The 21973-nt window shown below is 42.5% G+C and overlaps 1 protein-coding gene across 1 annotated transcript in view; it reads right to left on the bottom strand.

Moving 5' to 3' along the window:
- TDRD9 (tudor domain containing 9) overlaps window positions 1-21973 on the bottom strand; it is a 124782-nt gene that overhangs the window by 77830 nt on the left and 24979 nt on the right. Inside the window, exons 2-7 of the mRNA XM_024231679.3 lie at window positions 19703-19809; window positions 12381-12478; window positions 9987-10208; window positions 8716-8838; window positions 5261-5341; window positions 314-478 (exon numbers count right to left, since the gene is read on the bottom strand). Of these exons, the coding sequence (XP_024087447.2) occupies window positions 314-478; window positions 5261-5341; window positions 8716-8838; window positions 9987-10208; window positions 12381-12478; window positions 19703-19809 (796 nt within the window). The remainder of the gene's footprint in view (window positions 1-313; window positions 479-5260; window positions 5342-8715; window positions 8839-9986; window positions 10209-12380; window positions 12479-19702; window positions 19810-21973) is intronic.

Raw genomic sequence — 21973 nt, 5'->3', positions numbered from 1 at the left:
AACTTATCGTTTATTTTCAAATAGCTAGAAGAGAGGATTTTAAATGTTCCCACCACAAAGATAAATGTTAAAGATAATTAACAATGATAAATGTTGGAGATGATGAATTTGCTAATTACCTTGACTTGATCATGACACATTATACCTACGTATCAAAATATCACACTATACTCCATAAATATGTACACGTAGTATGCATCAATTTTAAAATAATAATTTTCTCGCAGGGCCTTACAATCATAGGTGATGAATGCAGGTTTGATCAAATACAAGAGTACGCTCACTATAAAAGAAACAACACATTCTAACATACCTTGCTGTGATGAATGTGCTCCAAGTCATTAAGATAATACTCTTCAACTGAATGGGGCTTGCCTTCCACTTCAAAAATATATGCAGGATTCATCTTGTTTTGAACAGGAACGGCAAAGTAGTCTGCAAACTCTTTACAGTTGATGGTAGCCGACATCAGGACCACCTACAGAGTAAGAGAAAACATTAAAATAAAACAATAAGAATCATAACCAAATTAAATACTTCTAAAACTGCAGGCTTTTCTTCTGCTTCACTCCTTATCTAACAACTTTTGAGACTTTAAACAGACCACCCTGATTTAATATCTAGTGTAATTACTGTAGTTTAAACAATGTTCAGAGATACCAACTTTTACTATTTCTCTTCGAGTACCTTTTCAAATGATAAATTTTATTTCCAATAAGGGTAAATTAAAACCATTTTTCTGAAAGAAAACTTTACATCAAGAAACTAATTTTAAAAAAGAATAAGGCCCAGGTAAACAAAGACACTGTGGCTCACACTTACAATCCCAGCACTCTGAGGCGGGAGGACCACTTGAGCCCAGGAGTACAAGACCAGCCTGAGCAACAACATGAGACCACTGTCTCTACAAAAAAATTAATTAATTAAAAATAAATTTTAAAAAAAAGAGTAAGGCCAGGTGCCGTGGCTCATGCCTGTAATCTTGCACCAAGAGTTTAAAACCAGCCTGGGCAACATAGCAAGACCCCATCACTACAAAAAATTTAAAAATAGCTGGGCATGATGGTGCCCTCTTGTAGTCCCAGCTACTCAAGAGGCTGAGGTGGGAGGATCACTGGAGCCAAGGAGGTCGAGGCTGCGGTGATGTATGATCACACCACTGCACTCTAGCCTGGGCAACAGAGCAAGATCCTGTTTCTAAAAACAAAAATAAAAAATAAATTAAAAAGAATAAGTTACTCTATGATGTGTTCCAGAGAAATGACAGAGTAAGCCAGCAAAGAAGACAGGGGATCTAGAAAACTCTAGCTCCAACTCAAGAAACTGGAGAAGTCCCAGGACGACAGTGGTGCAGTAGCAGAGGAACAATCCCAGACTGGGGCAAGATGAGTGACTGCAGCTTTCAGTTTTGTCAAAAAGCAAATATGAAATGATATCCTTAAGAAACTCAACCATGAATGACAGGAGCAGTGCATATAGCCCGAGATGTGCCAGGAGAAAGTGGCTGATTATGGAGGGTCTCCCAGCTCAGCAGTCTCCACAATGCTACGTGGGGAGTGGGCACAGCAGTCCGGCTGGCTGCTCACCACCTACTGTACATCGCAAGTAGAGTTATCTAAGTGGAAATCCTAGCCAAAAAGTACACTTTTTTATTTTTGAGACAAGTTCTGGCTCTATCACCCAGGCTGGAGTGCAGTGGCATGATGTCAGCTCACTGCAACCTCAGCCTCCTGGGCTTCAGTGATCCTCTCACCTCAGCCTCCCAGGTAGCTAGGACTACATGTGTGCACCACCACACCTGGCTAATTTTTGTAACTTTTTTTTGTAGAGGCAGGGTTTCGCCATGTTCCCCAGGCCAGTCTCAAACTCGTGAGCTCAAGCGATCTGCCCACCTCGGCCTCCCAAAGTGCTGGGATTACAGGCGTGAGCCACCACACCCAGCCAAAAAGTAAACATTTCATATAAGCATTGTTGTTGCAGTTATTGAGTAAAGAAAACGTCTGTATTTTCCCCTTTGGAATGAGATACAAATGGTAAAAACTGTACAGACTAAAACTCATTTTAAGAAGAGATGTCTGAAGTTAAAAAGAATGCTCTCAGAAGCCACTTGGAGTGGAAGAGTGGCTCCTAAGAGACACACCCCAGTCACCATAAATGATCTCTAAACTAGGTTTTAAGGAACGATGAGGCCAGTGAACTGCAGGACACTGAGTGCAGCCTGAAAACAAGAGGCCAAGCCTGGAATGCAGGGAGCAAGGAGGACTCCGCCTGGCCACCAGCCTCCCTCATCCACCCTCCCCCGAAGCCCTCTGCCTCTTCTCCAAACAGACAAGTCAACAGACACCCAAGACAACTGCGTGTCTGAAGTGGGCCTGAGCTGAGTCCAGTCAGCGAGAAGTGACAACAAGGTCAGTGGCTGGAGGACGGTATAGAGGAGGCACTGAGAGGAAGCCAGGTCGGGGGAACCACAGGGACCTAAAGGTTGGCGGGAGAGGAAAGGGGAGGCCTTAAAGCCCATGTGCCCGTGCCCCACATGCAGGTCCTCTTGACAGCGGCACTCTCTTTAAAAGCTAATAAGATTTTTTGAGAGTTTTTTAAAAAACTCTTACAAAACCATCTAGGATATGGTGTCTAATTTCTTGGCCCAACTACATGTACCATATAAGTTTCTAAATCGAGAAAATATGCTGCTTCACATATTTGTTAATAAATCATGAACATAGTGAAACTGACAAACCATATCTTACAACTTATAAGTACCAAATTCCTTACCACCATGTCCATCGGTGTAGGGTTTTGTTAATCCACTAACACTTTAACTCTTTTTACCACTGAAAACTAAAAAATGTGTAACCAACTCATTATTCTGACTTGAGTGAAAAATAAGAGTCTTAAATGACATTCGAGAAAGGTCTCAATGTGAATAATCTTCAATGGCAGCTTGGTTAAGATTCCAAAAAGGACTGAAATAGCCAAATTCTCTCATTCATTTCATAGTCATCTCAAGCAATAAGACAACTGATTGCAAGTGTCGAGTTCCATTCATTCAGCACCCACCCAGTGAAAATATGAACATCCTAAGACAGAAGCTTCCCCACCTGGGGACATGGGAAAGAGAAAGAGAAACTTTTTCCTCAACAAATAAACACGTGAAGACAAAATGCTTTATGGTTTAGAAAGCAACTGCTTTCTAATAACAGCAAATCCCTTAGCAGCCCCATCATAGAATAACTGAATATCTCAACCATGCGGCCTTTTATCAAGCTGTTTCCCACAGACCTCTGCTTAGCACAGCTGGGTTAAGGTCGACCTATGAGTAGACTTATTTAGATTGCACAATTATTCTAAACCCTTCGCCATTTTGGCCTAGTTCACACCTTCTTCCTTTTTGTTCAAATAAGAAGTAAATGATATTTATGATTCCCATCAACTTTCATTTAACTCTACTTACGTCTCTCAAATAGTGGTACATACTCTGTTCTCAAACTTCAATGCACTTTGGTGCTATTTCAAACACAGGGATTGCAGATTCATTCACTTACTTTTTGTTTTGTTTTTGTTTTTTTTTTTTAAATGGAGTCTCTCTCTCTGTTGCCCAGGCTGGAGTGCGGTGGCACAATCTCGACTCACTGCAACCTCCGCTTCCCAGCTTCAAGCAATTCTCCTGCCTCAGCCTCCCGAGTAGCTGGGATTACAGGCGCCCGCCACCACGCCCGGCTAATTCTTGAGACAGGGTCTCATCTATTACCCAGGCTGGAGTGCAGTGGCGCAATCACAGCTCACTGCAGCCTGGACCTCCCAGGCTCAAGCAATCCTCCGTCAGCCTCCCAAGTAGCTGGGACCACAGACACACACCACTATGCCCAGCTAATTGTTGTATTTTTTTGTAGAGATGGGGTTTTGCCATGTTGCCCAGGCGTCTTGAACTCCTTGGGCTCAAGCAATCTGCCCACCTTTGCCCCCCAAACTGCTGGGATTACAGGCGTGAGCCACTGTACCGCCCAGCTTCATTCACATACCTTTAAACTATGGTACTTATTCAACCAAAAGCAAAGCTCAAAACCCAGCATGTCATTATAGTCAACTAGACCATTTTCTGTAGCCTGGAAAAAATATGAGAATTTAAGGCAACACAATAACCAAAAAGTATCCGTACTCTGATCATAAAAGAATGCCCTTTAGTCGGCTTCCTGGCAAGATCTGGTGTACTACACACGATCATGAATTTTAAGCGTCATCAGTTTCAAATGTTTCTGTTAAAATACAGTCAGCCCGGCCAAGCGTGGTGGCTCACACCTGTAATCACAGCCCTTTGGAAGGCCAAAGCAGGCAAATCAGTTCAGGTCAGGAGTTCAAGACCAGCCTGGTGCAAAACCCCATCTATACCAAAAAATACAAAAAAAAACTAGCCTGGCGTGGTGGCGGGTACCTGTAGTCCCAGCTACTCAGGAGGCTGAGGCATGAGAATTGCTTGAACCTGGGAGGCAGAGGTTGCAGTGAGCTGAGATCGCACCACTGCACTCCACCCCGGGCAACAGAGTGAGACTCCATCTCAAAATAAATAAATAAGTAAATAAACAAACAAACAGCCCTGGGCCAGGCACGGTGGCTCACGCCTGTAATCCCAGCAATTTGGGAGGCCAAGGCGGGCGGATCACGAGGTCAGGAGATCGAGACCATCCTGGCTAACACAATGAAACCCCGCCTCTATTAAAAATACAAAAAATTAGCCGGGCTTGGTAGTGGGTGCCTGTAGTCCCAGCTACTTGGGAGGCTGAGGCAGGAGAACGGCATGAACCCAGGAGGCGGAGCTTGCAGTGAGCCGAGATCACGCCACTGCACTCCAGCCCGGGCAACAAAGCGAGACTCCGTCTCAAGAAAAAAAAAAAAAATACAGTCAGCCCTCTGTATCCAGATTCTGCATTTGTAGATTCAACCAACTGAAAATCAAAAATATTCAGAAAAAATAAAAATACAAATTTAAAAAATAGAGTATAGCAACTATTTACAGGGCATTTACATTATATTCAGTATTGTAGATAACCTAGAGGTGACTTAGAGCATATGGGAAGATGTACATAGGCTACATGCAAATACTTTACTATGCCATTTCATGTAAGGCACTTGAGGATCCTCAGATTTTAGTATCTGTCGGGGATCCCAGAATGCTCTATAGACACCAACGGACTATAGAGAGAAACAAAACTTAACAATGAATCTTAACCCTCAATATGTCTGTTACTCATGAAATCAAATTTACCTTCACAAAACGTGAATTTGTTCTTAAGAGTTTGCGGACTATCAATAGCAGGAAATCCATTTCTTCTGTTCGTTCGTGTACCTACAAAATAAAAAAGGGGGCACCCCCCCCACATGGCATCAGGCAACACACATGTCACTGCTGACAGAAAGGCACCCGTGGGGGACTGGGGACTAAACCAGTTCTCTCTGCTAAATGCAGTTCCTCAGGGGGCTGGTATCACTCCTGGTTAAGAGGAAGCAAAGAGCATCGGCCAACAGACCACAGACCACCCACTCAGTCACGGCCCCCAGTGTTTCTCCTTAGGGCCCCCTGAGAGACGGCAAAGTAATGTTCTGCACCCTCGCCCCTGCTCATTTACTGCCAACTGTGCCCAAGGTCACTGTGACAACCAGAAACCTCTCCACCTACCTCGAGCACAGAGAACCACTGGGCCAGCCTCCCATGGTCCCTGCTTGCCACAACCCCTGCCAGGCCTGCAGGTACACTGTCATCTGAGCAAGCAAGCACAGGGAAGAAGACGTGCCAGTCCAACACTGACCGGGAGCCATGTGACCCCTACAGGACACATTCCATGATGTGCATAACTGCAGCTCACAAGGGTGGGCAAGGGCTGGTTCTGGAAAAGCTGGGTCAGTCACAAGCAGGTAAACCAGAGCAAGGTTAGGACCCGAGGTCAGTAGCACTGACACTCGGGGACAGCAGTCAGGGAGGCAGCACCTCAGACAGACCTTGCAGCCCTCCTCAGACAGAGTACCTCACAGTCAGAGCCACCCCAGGACCCACTGCCCCCCCCACCCCACCCCACCCCAGAACCAGCTAGCACTCAAGGGCTAGGCAGCCTGCTATTTTTCTAAAGAAGCCAGTTACTCTAGAACTTAGGAAACGTCAATGTACAAGGGGACAGTAAGATTCTATTCTGGGACATTTCTCAGCCTAAGTGGAGAGATAATTACTAAGTTTCAAAGAGGGAGTTCTCCTTTCCTCAGTGTAAGAAGTGTAAGGATTTATTCTGTAAGTAATTCTATTCCAGGCCCTACTATCTTCTGAACTTCCCACTGAAGGAGATGTCTAGAGAAGTAGCATAGAGAAAAGAAAAACAAAAATCAGTAGCTAAAAGGTATTTAACACCATCATAAATCTCATGCTGTCACTTGACTTCAGAACATTTCCTCAGCACAAACATCCTCTCTTTTACTTGAGAAGAAAAATCAAGGCTATCACCAGCGAAAAGCCCCAAAGTGAGCTCTCCTCAGCTTGTGGCAGTCTCTCCTGAGTTCACATTCCCATCATCTCCCCTCTGCCCCGCAACCCACTGGCTCCAGGATCCCTGCACCAGCCTTTCTAACACATAAACATGCACACATCAGCAGATGTGTCTGCCCAGTACTCATCTTTATAACCTCTGCCCCTTAGGAGGCACCTTTTCCATACCAGTACTCAAAAAAAAAAAAAAAAGGTTATTGAATGAATGATTTGCCTAAAGCTAGTTTCTTCTTTTTTTTTTTTTTTTACACAGAGTCTTGTTCTGTCACCCAGGCTGGAGTGCAGTGGCGCGATCTCCGCTCACTGCAAGCTCTGCCTCCCAGGTTCACGCCATTCTCCTGCCTCAGCCTCCCGAGTAGCTGGGACTACAGGTGCCCGCCACCACGCCCGGCTAATTTTTTGTATTTTTAGTAGACATGGGGTTTCATCGTGTTAGCCAGGATGGTCTCGATCTCCTGACCTGGTGATCCGCCCACCTCGGCCTCCCAAAGTGTTGGGATTACAGGCGTGAGCCACCACACCCGGCCAAGCTACTTTATTCTTAAGAGCTGGAAAGTTAAAAACATTATTCCATTTTAAACTGGCTGGCCATCTTCAACTTTTGTTCTTGTATTTGTTTTGAAATTCAAATAATCCCAGATAATGCAAACGATACTACATGTAAACCTAAAACTTCAGGTAGTTGAATCCAGTCCATTCATTTATGAAGCAAATAATCCCTGGGGCATCTACGAGGTGCTGAAAACGCACTGGACAGAGGCAGAGCAGAAGGCTGTCGTGATGGCGCGATGGTCTTGTTGGTTACCGCTCCCCAGTAGGGCAAGCTCTCGAAGAGAGGAGCTAACTTTTGCTCGGCTATTATGGCAGAGCTTGAGAAAAGGATATAGTCAATAACACAGCATTGATGGATTTATCTGTGTCACTCAAATATGGGTGTGCAAAGGCCACGTAGGCAGAGAAATATGTCAGACACACAGAAAATAAATGCAGGCACCAGCACCACAGGCTCTAGAGTAAATTACCCAGGGATGAACCCAGCAATATCACTGATTACTTGTGGCCTGAGCGTTGAACTTCCTTAAACTTTAGTTTCCTTTTATGTAAAGTGGGCTCAATTACACTAAAAAGCCCAATGAGTAACTATTATAACCTTCATAATGCCATCTTTTGGCATATTATCTATCAAATCTGAATTTGTCTCTACCTACTATAAAGATATTCAAAACTGCCATAAGTCATAAAGAAAAATTCTGAACCGTATTATATATCACCCTATTTTGTAAGAAACAGTAGATCATTTTCACCCTCTCCTACTCTCCCGCCAAATGCCCTACAATAATTTAAAACCAAGTGCCTATACATAAGATCGCAAACGCACTGACTCAGCTTTGCCTGGAGTACATGTTGTATTATTAGTTATCCCATGCATCAAAATAGAGTGCGGAGACACTACTCTAAACAGTTGCCCAAGTGGGTTTATCCTTTTGGTTGTTATTGTTGTTTTGAGACACAGTCTCACTCTGTTGCCCAGGCTGAAGGGCAATGGCGCAAACTCAGCTCACTGCAACCTCCACCTCCCAGGTTCAAGTATTCTCCCACCTCAGCCTCTCAAGTAGCTGGGACTATAGGAGTGTGCCACCACACCCAGGTAATCTTTTTTTTTTTTTGGTATTTTTAGTAGAGACGGGTTTCACCATGTTGGCTAGGCTGGTCTCGAACTCCTGACCTCAAGTGATCCACCCACCTTGGCCTCCCAGGTATCGGGATTACAGGCATGAGCCAGTTGCCCAAGTGGTTTGATTTCAGACTCTATTAAACACCCTAGCCTCGTCTCACAACCTCTCACAAATCCTATTTATTTGCTGATGTGTCTAATTCCTCTAGAAATAAGTCATGCTTCCCAAACAGAATTACTGATAAGGTTTAAAACACAAGAGTTTGAGGAAGAACCAGTTCCAAAGTTCCTGGGAAAGTTATTCAAACACAACATTCCCCACCAAAAAACTCATGTTTAAAATATAAACAAAATCAAAAAACATTCCATCCTTACTGAGAAAAGTCCAGAAAGTAAAGGGGAAGGAGAAAATAAAGAAAGCTGAGACAGGCACAAAGACAGAGTTCACAATACTCTAAGAGAGTTTTTTTAAGAGAGATAAATATGACCTTTACAAGTAGCTGACATTACTTACTTCATCAATGATGATATGTGTGAATTCCATCAAACTCTTGGCACTAACTATTTTCTGAAGCAGGACTCCAGTTGTCATATAAATTAGCCTGGTGTCCTCCGTTGCTATTTTCTCTAGCCCTACCTAAAATTGGAGAAGGAAAAAGGAAAGGAAAAAAGAGAAAAAAAAAAGTTATGTCCATTTTATTAATATAATGGAGGTAAGAAAGGGAATGAAAAATTATGGTATTTCCAAAGATACACAGGCTCCAAATTAAAAGTGACATTCTCAAGTCAATTATTTTCTCCTTTTTTGGGGGGAGTGGGGCAGGGGTTGGCTCATCTAATCACACTGCTGTAACATTTTTATGTTAAAACAATTGTGTATCAAGATATCGTCTAGATTACAGAGATATAATTAAAAAGATAAAATTATAAAAGTCATAAGCATGAGAATTCTCACTGCTTTCCTATTCAACTGGAAAGAAATTACAATTTATTTTCAAGAAAATTTTTTTTTTTTTTTCGAAACAGAGTCTCACTTTGTCACCCAAGTTGGAGTGCAGTGGCGTGATCTCAGCTTACTGCAACCTCTGCCTCCCAGGTTCAGGCAATTCTCATACCCCAGCCTCCTGAGTAGCTGGAATCACAGGCATGTGCCGTCACGCCTGGCTAGTTTTTGTATTTTTAGTAGAGACGGGGTTTCACCATGTTGGCCAGGCTGGTCTCAAACTTATGACCTCAAGTGATTCACCCACCTCAGCCTCCCAAAGTGCTGGGATTATAGGCGTGAGCCACCATGCCCAGCCTTATTTTCAAGAAATTCTGTTTCACTGCTTTTTAAAATTATGCCACAGTTCTCTTCTATAAGCAACTGGTTTCTTTTTTTGTTTGTTTTTTGTTTTGAGACAGTCTCACTCTGCTGCCCATGCTGGAGTGCAGTGGCGCGAGCTGGGCTCACTGCAACCTCCGCCTCCCAGGTTCAAGCGATTCGCCTGCCACAGCCTCCCGAGTAGCTGAAGCTACAGGCATGCACCACCACACCCGGCTAATTTTTGTATTTTTAGTAGAGGTGGAGTTTCACCATGTTGGCCAGGCTGCTCTCAAACTCCTGACCTAATGCGATCCGCCTGCCCCGGCCTCCCAAAGTGCTGGGATTACAGGCATGAGACACCACTAATTTTCAGCAGAAAATGGTCACGTACTATCAACTTACACACACAAAAACTTAACAAAATTAAGGAATAGAGAGACGGCTGGCTCTCTTAGTCCCTCCCTCCCTCCCAGTCTCACCTGGTAGCCCACCACACCCCCCAGGGTCCAGGCACGCTCTTTACTGATCCACCTGGCGATGCTGCTTGCCCCTATCTTCCGGGGCTGGGTGACCACAATGCTGCAGTAGGCGGAGCGCTGAACGTAGTGGTCCAAGATATACTGCGGGAGCTGAGTGCTTTTACCGCTTCCCGTGGCCCCATGGATAATCACCACGGAATTACTTTCTATCAAAGACACAACCTAGAAATTTAAAAAATTCTTTCAAAATCAGCACAAAATGGCAATGTAAAGTATCATCTATATTAGGAAGTCTTTCAGGATTTATTTTTCTTTCATCTTAAAGTTTTGTTTTGTTTTGTTTGAGATGGAGTCTCGCTCTGTTGCCCAGCCTGGAGTGCAGTGGCACAATCTCGGCTCACTACAACCTCTGTCTCCTGAGTTCAAACGATTCTCATGCCTCAGCCTCTCAAGTAGCTGGGACTACAGGCGTGTACACCACCCCCAGCTAATTTTTGTATTTCTGGTAGAGACAGGGTTTCTTTCACCATGTTGGCCAGGCTGGTCTTGAACTCCTGACCTCAAGTGATCCGCCTGCCTCAGCCTCCCAAATTGCTGGGATTACAGGCGTGAGCCACCACGCCTGGCCTTAAAGTTATTCATTAACCATTCTAAACACAACACAAGAGAGCAAGGAGGCGACAAACAGTTGCCACACTTAAACGCAATTCTACTACCTATTTAACAGTAATTAGTGACTGGGCACGGTGGCTCACACCTGAAATCCCAGCACTCTGCGAGGCCAAGGTGGGCGGATCACGAGGTCAAGAGATAGAGACCGTTCTGGCCAATATGGTGAAACCCTGTCTCTACTAAAAATACAAAAATTAGCTGGGCGTGGTAGCGCACGCCTGTAGTCCCAGCTACTTGGGAGGCTGAAGCAGGAGAATTGCTTGAACCCGGGAGACAGAGGTTGCAGTGAGCCAAGATCACGCCACTGCACTCCAGCCTGGCGACAGAGCAAGGCTCCATCTCAAAACAAACAAACAAAAAAAACAAAAACAACAACAACAAAAAACAGTAACCAGTGATAGCTGTGGAAAAACCAGGCCAGGTTAACTCCAGCTTCCTGGGTCTCGACTGCTTCTGTAAAAATGAAAATGTAAAATTAGATTTCTATGGCTCTTCCCAAGTTTCTATTATTTTAATATTTTGTAATGAATCTGCAAATAATTCTACTGAACATGAAAAAAAGAGCTGTTACTACATTCAAGTGGTTTTAAAATGTCATCTTAAATTCTTCAGACATATTTTTATCTATTAAATATCTGTTTATTTATTTTTAGACACAGGCTCTAGCTCTGTCACCCAGGCTGGAGTACAGTGGCACAATCATGGCTCACTGCAGCTTTGACCTCCTAAGCTCAAGCCATCCTGCCACCTCAGCATCCCAAGCCAGGACCACAGGCACGTGCCACCATATTCCACTAATTTTGAGGGGTGTGTTTTGTAGAGATGAGGTCTTGCTATGTTGCCCAGGCTGGTCTGGAACTCCTGGCCTCAAGTGATCCTCCCACCTCCAGACATATTTGGAAACAAGTAACTTCCACTTTTCCACTTACAGATTATATGCAGCATTTTTAAAACTCCACTCAAATTCCTCCTCCAGAACTCCCCGACCTCCACTCTAAACTTATTTAAGCTCTTACCCTTCTAACAATTGATATGGTCAGGGAATACAAATTAATTTGAATACTGGCCTCTAATTTTTGGTTGCATGATTTACTCTAAAGTAAAGTAAAAATTAAATTTGAAACGTTTCTAGTTTTATCTATAACTCCTTTTTCCAGTTAGTTAATAAAGGTTTCGGCATGCTTACTTTTAACGATGCTTAATAACACGCAAGTAACTAGGAACTTAATCATCCTATTGCTACATCTGCCTGGCATTGTTAATACAATGGTATGTCAATGATTGATTACATTAATCAACAGGTAGAGAAAGGGCCAACACTGTAAAGAAAACCCAGTGGAAATGCTAGGGTTTGTCATTTGCTTCAGAAAAACATTTAGCAGTGAGTTTATTTAAACAAGAAGCTCTCCGGGGGAAGATGAAGTGTTTACTTACAGATATTTTGAGGAAGGAAAGACTAGATAAACTAAATGTTAAGAGATGTACTCAGGTGAAGACTAAATAAATTAAAGCACAGATCAAAAGAAAAGCCATCGATATGGTTACTACACAAAATCATCTCCAGGTAGCCCTGAGCACACCCTCCTCTTATCCACCACAGAACCTTGTACACCACAGAAGTGTTCACCTGGCAACTGGTAACTTTCACATTAGAAACCAAAAGTATTGGGCCTCAGACATGTATTCAAACAGCAAAATTACAGTATAACAAAACAATTTTACCTCTTCCTTATATTGACTTATAGGCAAATCAGGATATTTGTAAGTTGTCCCTGGGATGCACGTCACACTGCTTAATTTAGCCAAAGATGGCCTTGGACCTGGATTAAGGCAAAAAAAATAAATATAATGCCATTTTTTATCTGGAAAAGATAACTCAATGTTCTATCTAATCTATATATACAGCATACACACACACACACACACACACACACTCAAATACAAAAATACATTTTCTACAGGCTAAAACTGCCATCAGGGCAATACCAAAGACATGGAACGAACATAGGTATCCATCAATGGTGGACTGGATAAAGAAAACATGGTACATATACACCATGGAATACTATGCAGCCATAAAAAAGAATGAAATCATGTGCTTTGCAGCAAGCAACATGGATGCAGCTGGAGGTCATCTAAGCGAAACAAAAAACCAAATATCAAATGTTCTCACACTGGGAGCTAAACCTTGGGTACACACGAACATAAAGATGGGCACAACAGACACTAGGGACTCCAAGAAGAAGAGGGAGGGAGGGGAAAGGGCTGAAAAACTTCCTACTGGGTACTATGTTCACTATACAGGTGATGGGATCAATGGAAGCCCAAACCTCAGCATCACCCAATATACCCTTGTAACGAACCTGAACATGTACCTCCAAATCTAAAATAAAAAGCTTAATTTCTTAAGAAACTTCCCTTAGCAGCCCACTATTAATCTTGTATAAAAGCAAACTGAGAACATTCTATCCCTCCATCACAGCCACCAATACTGCAAGCTCAGCACTACCTTCTAAAACAGGCCTGTAAAACATGCACCATTGCTGATTCAGTGGTACCAAAACAGTTAAAGAGAAAACTTTTCCTTGGAATTTCAACAGAATGCATCAATTTAAGTGTTTATTCCCTGCTACTAAAATACATCAGTGATAGTAATAAATAAATCAAACAATTTACGAAATACAGGTATCAGGAAAGCAGGCAGCTTGCCTCTGCTCAGGATACATGATACAGAGCTCTGACCAGGCACACTTCTCTGCCCTCTTGTAAAAATATGCCCTGCTTTCTGGCTGCACTACAAATTCTAAACCTCTGGTCATCACTTGACAAACTGACAAATCATCAAATCTCACAGAAGACAAACTTTTGCTGGGAAGTAAGTTTTACTTCCAAAATAAACTCTTAGCCAAATTTAGCACCACACTCATTCCCTTACCCCACGACTCACCTTCCCTTCCTATCAGCCCCTTGTTTCTGACCAGCATCTCCTGCTGTGTCACCCTCGGCCTTTCCTAATAAAACACACAACCAGGCTTCTCTCTTGCTTTCCTACATCTTTTCCCTACATATATTCCCATTTTCCTAATTGGTCTAATAATATATAATTAAAATGTGGCTATTTTCCCACATTGGAATCAAAGTTATGTGGTCCCTGTTCTCAATTATATAAACAGAGGAGCCAGATCTGTCATACTTTCTCAAAGCAAAAATAGCTTCTTTGTGAGTATGTTCTTCCTAAAGCATTAGTGACCCCTAACTTGGGAAAGCTGTCCTGCCAATATGGCTTTTTTCTTTTTTCTTTTTCTGGACAGAGTCTTGCTCTGTCCCCCAGGCTGGAGTGCGGTGGCGCTATCTCGGCTCACTGCAACCTCTGCCTCCTGGGTTCAAGCAATTCTCCTGCCTCAGCCTCCTGAGTAGCTGGGATTACAGGTGCCCACCATCACACCCGGCTAATTTTTGTATTTTTAGTAGAGATGAGGTTTCACCATGTTAGTCAGGCTGGTCTTGAACTCCTGATCTCGGCCTCCCAAATTGCTGGGATTACAGGCATGAGCCACCACGCCCGACCTATGGCTTTTTAATCTTCTAATCAGCCTAACTAGTGATTGCCAAGTTCACTAAAACAGGGGGATTTTCTTTCCATTATCACGTCTCACTTTCCTTCCATTACTCTTCTCAGTGCTATGGTAATTACTGATGCCTTCTTGTTTTCCCAGTTAATATACCTAGGCCTTCTTGAACATCATGAAAGAAGGGGAAGAGAATTCCCATGGCCCTTGTGAACTGGACTGAGAGAAAAAAGGCCCTGAGCCCAGACACAGCATGCAGACAGAGGGAGAGGCAAGTATTATAATAAGGAACAGAGTGGGAGTAAGAAGCTGAGGAAGAGCTATCCAAAGGGAAAAGAAGGTGACAAAGATTGTTTTAGAAAGACGAAAAAGGCTGCAGCCACATTTGTTTTGCTAAAAGACTTCAAGCCCTGGCTCATATGCTGCTAAACAAGCCCTGTTACTTAGACAATATTGGCTTACATGACTTGATTACATGCATTTTGAAGATTGCTACTTAAAGACAGAAATTTTACAAGAAAAAATGCCAAAAGTCCTAACAGTACTGTCTATACTATAGCCCCTTCTCCATGTAACGCAAAACACAAGCTGACGTTTTTAGGTCACTGGCTGAAGCAGACCCGGCACAAATCAAGTCCTGCCTCTGCGTACATTGCCAAAGGGCAGACAGGAAACGAAACAGCAGAAATGTTCACAGCTGTATGGTTCTTGCACCTTTGCATCAGCAACAGAGTAAGAAGGAAAACAATCATGGATAATTTAAGGCAAATCAACAAACTACATACAACAAAGCAAAAATCCAAAAATGGCATGAGAAACAGCTCAACCTTAAAATTGACTATTCTTATTTTCTTGCTGTCTCTTTATCCCACATGATTAACAACACAATATTTTACACGAACTGGGGAAAACTGGAAGCCATAAAAATTGCTAGTTCTCTTCACTAAGACATATCACTATATCATCATCAACCAAATATGAAATCTAACCAAAAAGTTCAGCACTTAGAGGTTCTAAACAGTATGTAAGGAATTTTAACTGGTAAGTATGTCAGCTCATACGGTGAACTTAAGACTTATCTTAAAATCTACACACTATATATTACAGAAAATAATTTTAATTACTGCATTGCTGATTTAACCATAAAATTAAATCTTCAAAATAGATAATTATATATGACTTCCTCCAAATATGGACTAGTATTCCGAATACAAAATGAACTTGAAGGAAGAATAATGTTTCCCCTTCGGTTATTAGCCATTCCACATAGGCCATTCTCTTAAAACCAGAAGAAAAGCTAAAAGGAGGATGAAAACAGCCACTAAATATATCACCACATTTAAAAGGAGGCAGCACTGTGGAATTTAACTACAATCTAAAGACTCTATCCCAGGACAAATTCAAATTGTCGTGTGAAAGCAACAGAACCCTTCAGGAGTCAACAACCTAGAACTAGGCTCACACTGGTAGGAAAGATTTCATTTATCAATGCAAATAAATCTGTTTTTAAAAAATGATTAATCTTTAACCATGTAAAATGATTCTAATGTAATCGATAGAAATTCACTGAATGGGTGTCCTTGGATTTCTATTTAGAAATAATTTTTAATACTTGTAAGTGAAATAACACCTGTATCAGACTAAAATCAAAAGTGTTTTGAATCAAATTATTTTATAACTGGATATAACCAAATGTTCATGCTGAAACCTGTGGCACTGGACTGGAATTAGAGGCATCAGTGTAATCTCACGGTTTTAATAGAAACAGACATAGAAATAGCTTTGTGTCTGCGTGTGTGTGTATGTATACATACACACATACACAGACACACACACACACACGATAACCTGACATTACTTCTTCAATGCTCCAGAGGCACTTCAACACTTCAAAACATTTAGCAGACATGATGGTGACATGTTTATAGTCCCAGCTATTCAGGAAGCTGAGGCTGGAGGATCGCGTGAGCCTAGGAGTCCAAGGCCTGCCTGGGCAACATGGCAAGACCTCATCTCAAGGAAAAAAAGTGGACAGCACCCCTCTGCTTCCTGTGGCCTCCTCCCCGACCCTGTGTCCAAGGCATCAGCAATTCCCGTCCGGTTTGTCCTTCAACCGGCTCCATCCTCTGTCAAAGACACCATCAAATCTCACCTGGACCAGGACAATGCCTCTAATTCTCCTCAGGTCCACTCTGGCCCCTCCAACCAATTCTCAAAAATATGACCAAAGCATTTCTTGTAAAACACAAACCTAAACACATGACATTCCCTTCCTCCCTTCACAGTCATCCCAAGAAAAGCATGGAAACTTTCATAGCTTCCCACTGCTCTGAGTATTAAGACCAAAACTCTTCGTTACAGCCCACAGGCCCTGTTACTAGTCTTGCCTATCTCATCCAGCCTCATCCAATACAAGTGTGTTAGTTTTTTACTGCTGCTGTCACGTTTTACCTCAAACGTAGTGGCTTAAAACATGCATTTATTCTCTTACAGTTCTGGAAGCAGAGGTTCAAAGATGAGAAGGACAAGGTGTTGGCATGGCTGCTGGATCCTTCCAGAGGCTCTGTAAGGAAGAATCTATTCCCTTGCCTTATCAGCCATGGAGAAGCTGCCTGCACTGGCTCATGGCCTCTTCCTTGTATCACTCCAACCTATGACTTCTGTTGTCACATCTACTACTGACTGATCTTCCTGCTTCCCTCTAGGAAAAACCCTGTGATGACACTGGGCCCACCTGGAAAATCTTCCCATCTCAAGATCCTTAATTTACATCTGCAAAGACCCCTTTACCATGAAGGTGACATATTCACAGGTCCTGGGGATTAGAACATGGACCTCTTTAGGAGGCTATTAGCCTCCAGCTGACCCTGCCCAGCTCTCCCACACCCACTGTCTACTCCCTAGCAGCACTGGCCCCTCTTTCAGGGCTGAATACCAGGCTTCCTCCCAGCACAAGGCCTCTGAACACATTTCCCTCCCTGCAGCCCCATACTGCCTCAGTAAGGTCCACTCATTCTTCAGACTAAGCTCAACTGTTACTTTCCTGACACCGCAGCCCAAGTCAAATCCTTGTTTTATGCCCCCACAGAGCTGGCTTTCAGATAACTTATTTCCAAAAAGCATTTATTTGTGTAACTGGATGACTAAATGATCATCTCTATAATGATCAGAGTTAAAGTCTTTTTTACTTGTCATATTCTCACTGTCTCATACAGCCCCTGGAACACACCTTGATAAATGTCAGTGGCTAAAAAACCTCCATAAGTAGCCAAAGCCATAGTTGATCCGACTGCCCAGAGAAAAGCCCCAAATACATTATGATACCATGCACAAAGAAAGCAAAGAGAGTTTCACATATGAACTTAAAAGTATGAGAACAGACACTTTGAGTTACAGGCATTCATTTGTAATCTAGCTAGTCCTAAAGAATGGTAATCCACCTGGCACGCTACAGGCCCAGCACACAGGATGTGCCGGGCTCCTGCCTGTGCCCCCGGGCCAGTACATGAGTGTGACAAGAAGGATCACATCATAGAGAGTCATCTATAAACTAACTAATGTGCTTTCCAAACAGAAGTATTAGATAATGGCTCTCTTTCCACAATAACACATATGGCTACTTCATACCTCCAAAGCTGCACAGTACTCTTCCTTTGTACAAAAGACCAAAGTCACCAATCCTCTGTTCACTGGCATTTAAGAGATTCTTAAGACTTCCCATAGATTAAGTAACAATTCAATAAACATTCTTATACATACAAGTTTGTACTTTTCTTAACATAAGTAGAAATTGGACCAGAGATAACATACATTGCAAATGCTCACTTCCGTTAATACACTGGGTTGTTCAGACAAATCTCCTTCCTGAGGTCAACTAAAGATGTTAGATGAAATACACAAACCTCTCCTTAAAAGCACCGAAGGGCTGATGAAATAGCAAGGAGACATTAGGCTAAAGCCTGTGATGAGGCAAGAACACAGAAAGGGAGGCAAAGAACCAAAGGCTGCTTTTACCTTAAGGTGACAGATCTAGCAGAAATTAACCAGAACAGAGCACACTGACCAAAAAAATGAAAAACACAAAACTAAATGAAAGAGTGGGCTATAGATGATGGCTCAGAATTTTCCTGGACTAATTAAAAGATACCAATTGGTATAGTCAAGAAGCCCAAATCAATCCCAAGAATGATAAGGATTAATCTACTATTATGTATCGACTGTATTTCATACTTTTTAAAAGGCTAAAAAAGAAAGTGTTACTTGAACCCACACTTGTGCCCAACTCTGAGCACACTAATATGCAGGATGGCAGGACAGGAGGCAGAGCTTCTCAACTGAACTAGCAGAAATCTATGACAGACGACCTCTCATAAAGCAAAAAAAATCAAAAGATAACTTCTATCATATGAATAGGGCCTGGTGCTAGTAAGATAATTTGCTCAGAAAAAAATTCCATACTCATAGAAAGTAACTAACTGTGAACTCTGAACAGTTGTAGTCTTGGGAACTGGGAATTTAAGAAGGACCGTTTACTTTTTATTTTATACATTTCTGCATTGTTTAAAATTTCATTTTAATATCTTTATTGTAAAAAAAGTAGTTTTAATTAATAGCAAGGTAAAAGACCATTATTAGTCTTCTGAAGAACAGACTATTTAGGATGATCTCAGCTCACTGCAACCTTCGCCTCCCAGTTCAAGCGACTCTCTTGCCTCAGCCTCTCGAGTAGCTGGGACTACAGGCATGCACCACCATGCTCGGCTAATTTTTGTATTCGCCACTATATTTCTTACAGGCTTCTAATAATTTTTTTTTTTTTTCAGACGGAGTCTCACTCTGTTGCCAGGCTGGAGTGCAGTGGCACGATCTTGGCTCACTGTAATCTCTGCCTCCCAGGTTCAAGTGATTCTCCTGCCTCAGCCTCCCATGTAGCTGAGATTACAGGCATATGCCACCACACCCAGCTAATTTTTGTATTTTTAGTAGAGACGGGGTTTCACCCTGTTGGTCAGGATAGTCTCAAGCTCCTGACCTCGTGATCCACCTGCCTCGGCCTCCCAAAGTGGGATTACAGGCATGAACCACTGTGCCTGGCCTAATAATTATATATATATATATATATTTAAAATATATTTTTTATATATTTATATATATATAAATATTTTTTGAGAGAGGGTCTCCCTATGTTGCCCAGGATGAACTTGAACTCCTAGCCTCAAGTGACCCTCTCACCTCAGCCTCTCGAGTAGCTGGGATTACAGATGTACACCATCATATCCAGCTAGTTTTTTTATTTTTTGTAGAGACAGAGTGTCACCATGTTGCCCAGGCTAGTGTTAAATTCCTGGCCTCAAGTGATCCTCCCACCTCAGCCTCCTGAGTAGCTGGAATTACAGGCATGCACTATGAACCTAATATTTTAGCATGTGAACCACTCATGCATCCTATCTAAAATATTTAAAGAGACCTGTTTACCTGGCCCACTGGTTGGTTGGCCACTGCGACACACATTAAGCTCTTGTGCTTCGAGCTGTCTGTATTTGTTAATATACTCTACTTCTGAGCTCCTTTGGCTGAGTGACCTGAAAAGAATAGTAAAAGTTAGTATACTATTTCCAAAAAGCCAAGAAACCCTTGTGTACTAGAGAAGTTTTTCACATTAAGTCATGGGAAAAAATGCAAATAGTCAATAAACAAATGAATATACACTCAAATTCAGTTACCAGGCAGATGCAAATTAAAACAATGACAAACCATTTTTTCACCCATCAAATTGGCAAAAAGAGCAAATATTTTCAGAATATTTATGAGGAGAGATATATTTATGGTAAATGGGTATGACCACTTATTCTGAAGGGTAGTTTGCAGTATCATTTTTTTGAGGCAAGGTCTCTCTCTGTCACCCAGGCTACAGTACAGTGCTGTGATCATAGCTCACTGTAACCTCAACCTCCTAAGTTCAAGCAATCCTCCCACCTCAGCCTCCTGAGTAGCTGAAATCAGCTAATTAAAACTTAAAACAGCCAGGCATGGTGGTTCACACCTGTAATCCCAGCACTTTGGGAGACCAAGGAGGCTGGATCACTTTGTGCTCAGAAGTTCAAGACCAGCCTGGGCAACATGGTGAAACCCCATCTCTATAAAAAATATAGAAATGAGCCGGGCGTGGGCTCATGCCTGTGGTCCCAGCTACTCAGCAGGCTGGGGCTGGAGGATCCCTTGAGTCAAGAAGTGGAGGTTGCAATGAGCCAAGATCATGCCACTGCACTCAGCCTAGGCAACAGAGCGAGACCCTGTTTCAAAAAAAAATAAACAGGCTAGGCACAGTGGCTCACGCCTGTAATCCCAGCACTTCGGGAGGCCAAGGCGGGCAGATCACTTGAGGTCAGGAGTTCAAGACCAGCCTGGCCAACATGGTGAAACCCTGTCTCTACTAAAAATACAAAAATTAACCGGGCTTGGTGACAGGTCCCTGTAATCCCAGCTACTCAAGAGGCTAAGGTAGCAGAATCACTTAAACCCAGGAGGCGGAGGTTGCAGTGAGCCAAGATGGTGCCACTGCACTCCAGCCTGGGCAATAGAGCCACATTCCATCTCAAAAAAAATAAATAAAATAAAAACTAAAAACCAACCAAAACTTAAAACACACGTCTCCTACAATCCAACTTTTCCTCAGAATCTCTGTTAAACATCAGCACATGTAAACGAAGCACGTGCAAAGACATGCATGGAAACATTCATTTGCTTAGCAAATACTTACTGAACACCTACTGCACAAAAGGCACTGTCTCCAACACTAAAGACACAGCAGGAAACAAAACAAAGTCCTTGCCCGCATGAAACTACCATTCTTGTGAAGGAGACATAATAGATACGTAAGATGCTGATTAGAGATGTGGACAAAATTAAAATCGGGTGACGCTATTAAGGATTCCAGGGAGGAAGGGTATATTTTCATAATATTTGTAATAATTAAAACCTGAAAAACATGTCCAACAGGGGACAAGCTAAAACAATGGCATACCTTAGTTAATGTGTATCATTTTTAAAGTGTCATGGCTCTATTCATGCCAATAAACATGTCCAGAATATTAAGTGAAAAAAGACAATTGTGATATGTATTATATGCTATCAACTATGTTTTCCTCATCAGTGTCTAGTTCAAATGCACTGTTGTCAAAGAGACTATATGATACTGATTCTTGAAATTTGAGACAAACTTTATGTAATGGTTAATTTTATGTCAACTTGACTGGGCCAAGGGATGCCCAGATAGCTGGTAAAACATTTTTTCTGGCTGTGTCAGGGTGTTTCAGGAAGAGGTTAGCATTTGAATCAGTAGGCTGAGTAAAGAAGATCTGCCTCAGTAACGTGGATGGGCATTACCGAGTCCACTGAGAGCCCACCCAGGCAGAACAAAAAGGATAAGGAAGGGTAAATACTCTCTTTTTGAACTGGGACATCCAGTCTCTCCCGCCCTGGGACACTAGAGTTCCTGATTCTCAGACCCTCAGGCTCCGAGATTCACACTAGCCGTCTCCCATCCCAGGTTCTCAGGCTTTGTCTTGGATTGGGAGTTACAGCATCAGTTATCCTGGTTCCCAGGCCTTCAAATTCAGACTGAATTTCACCACTGATTTTCCTTCTTCTCCAGCTTGCAGAAGGTATATAGTGAGATGTCTCAGCCTCCATAATCACGTGTGCCAAGTATCATCACCAATCTCCCCCTCTTACAGATCTATATAT

This window comes from Pongo abelii, chromosome 15, assembly GCF_028885655.2.
Source record: "Pongo abelii isolate AG06213 chromosome 15, NHGRI_mPonAbe1-v2.0_pri, whole genome shotgun sequence".
Lineage (NCBI taxonomy): Eukaryota > Metazoa > Chordata > Mammalia > Primates > Hominidae > Pongo > Pongo abelii.
The sequence above is the reverse complement of the archived record's forward strand: the minus strand, read 5'-3'. Positions and strand labels throughout refer to the sequence as shown.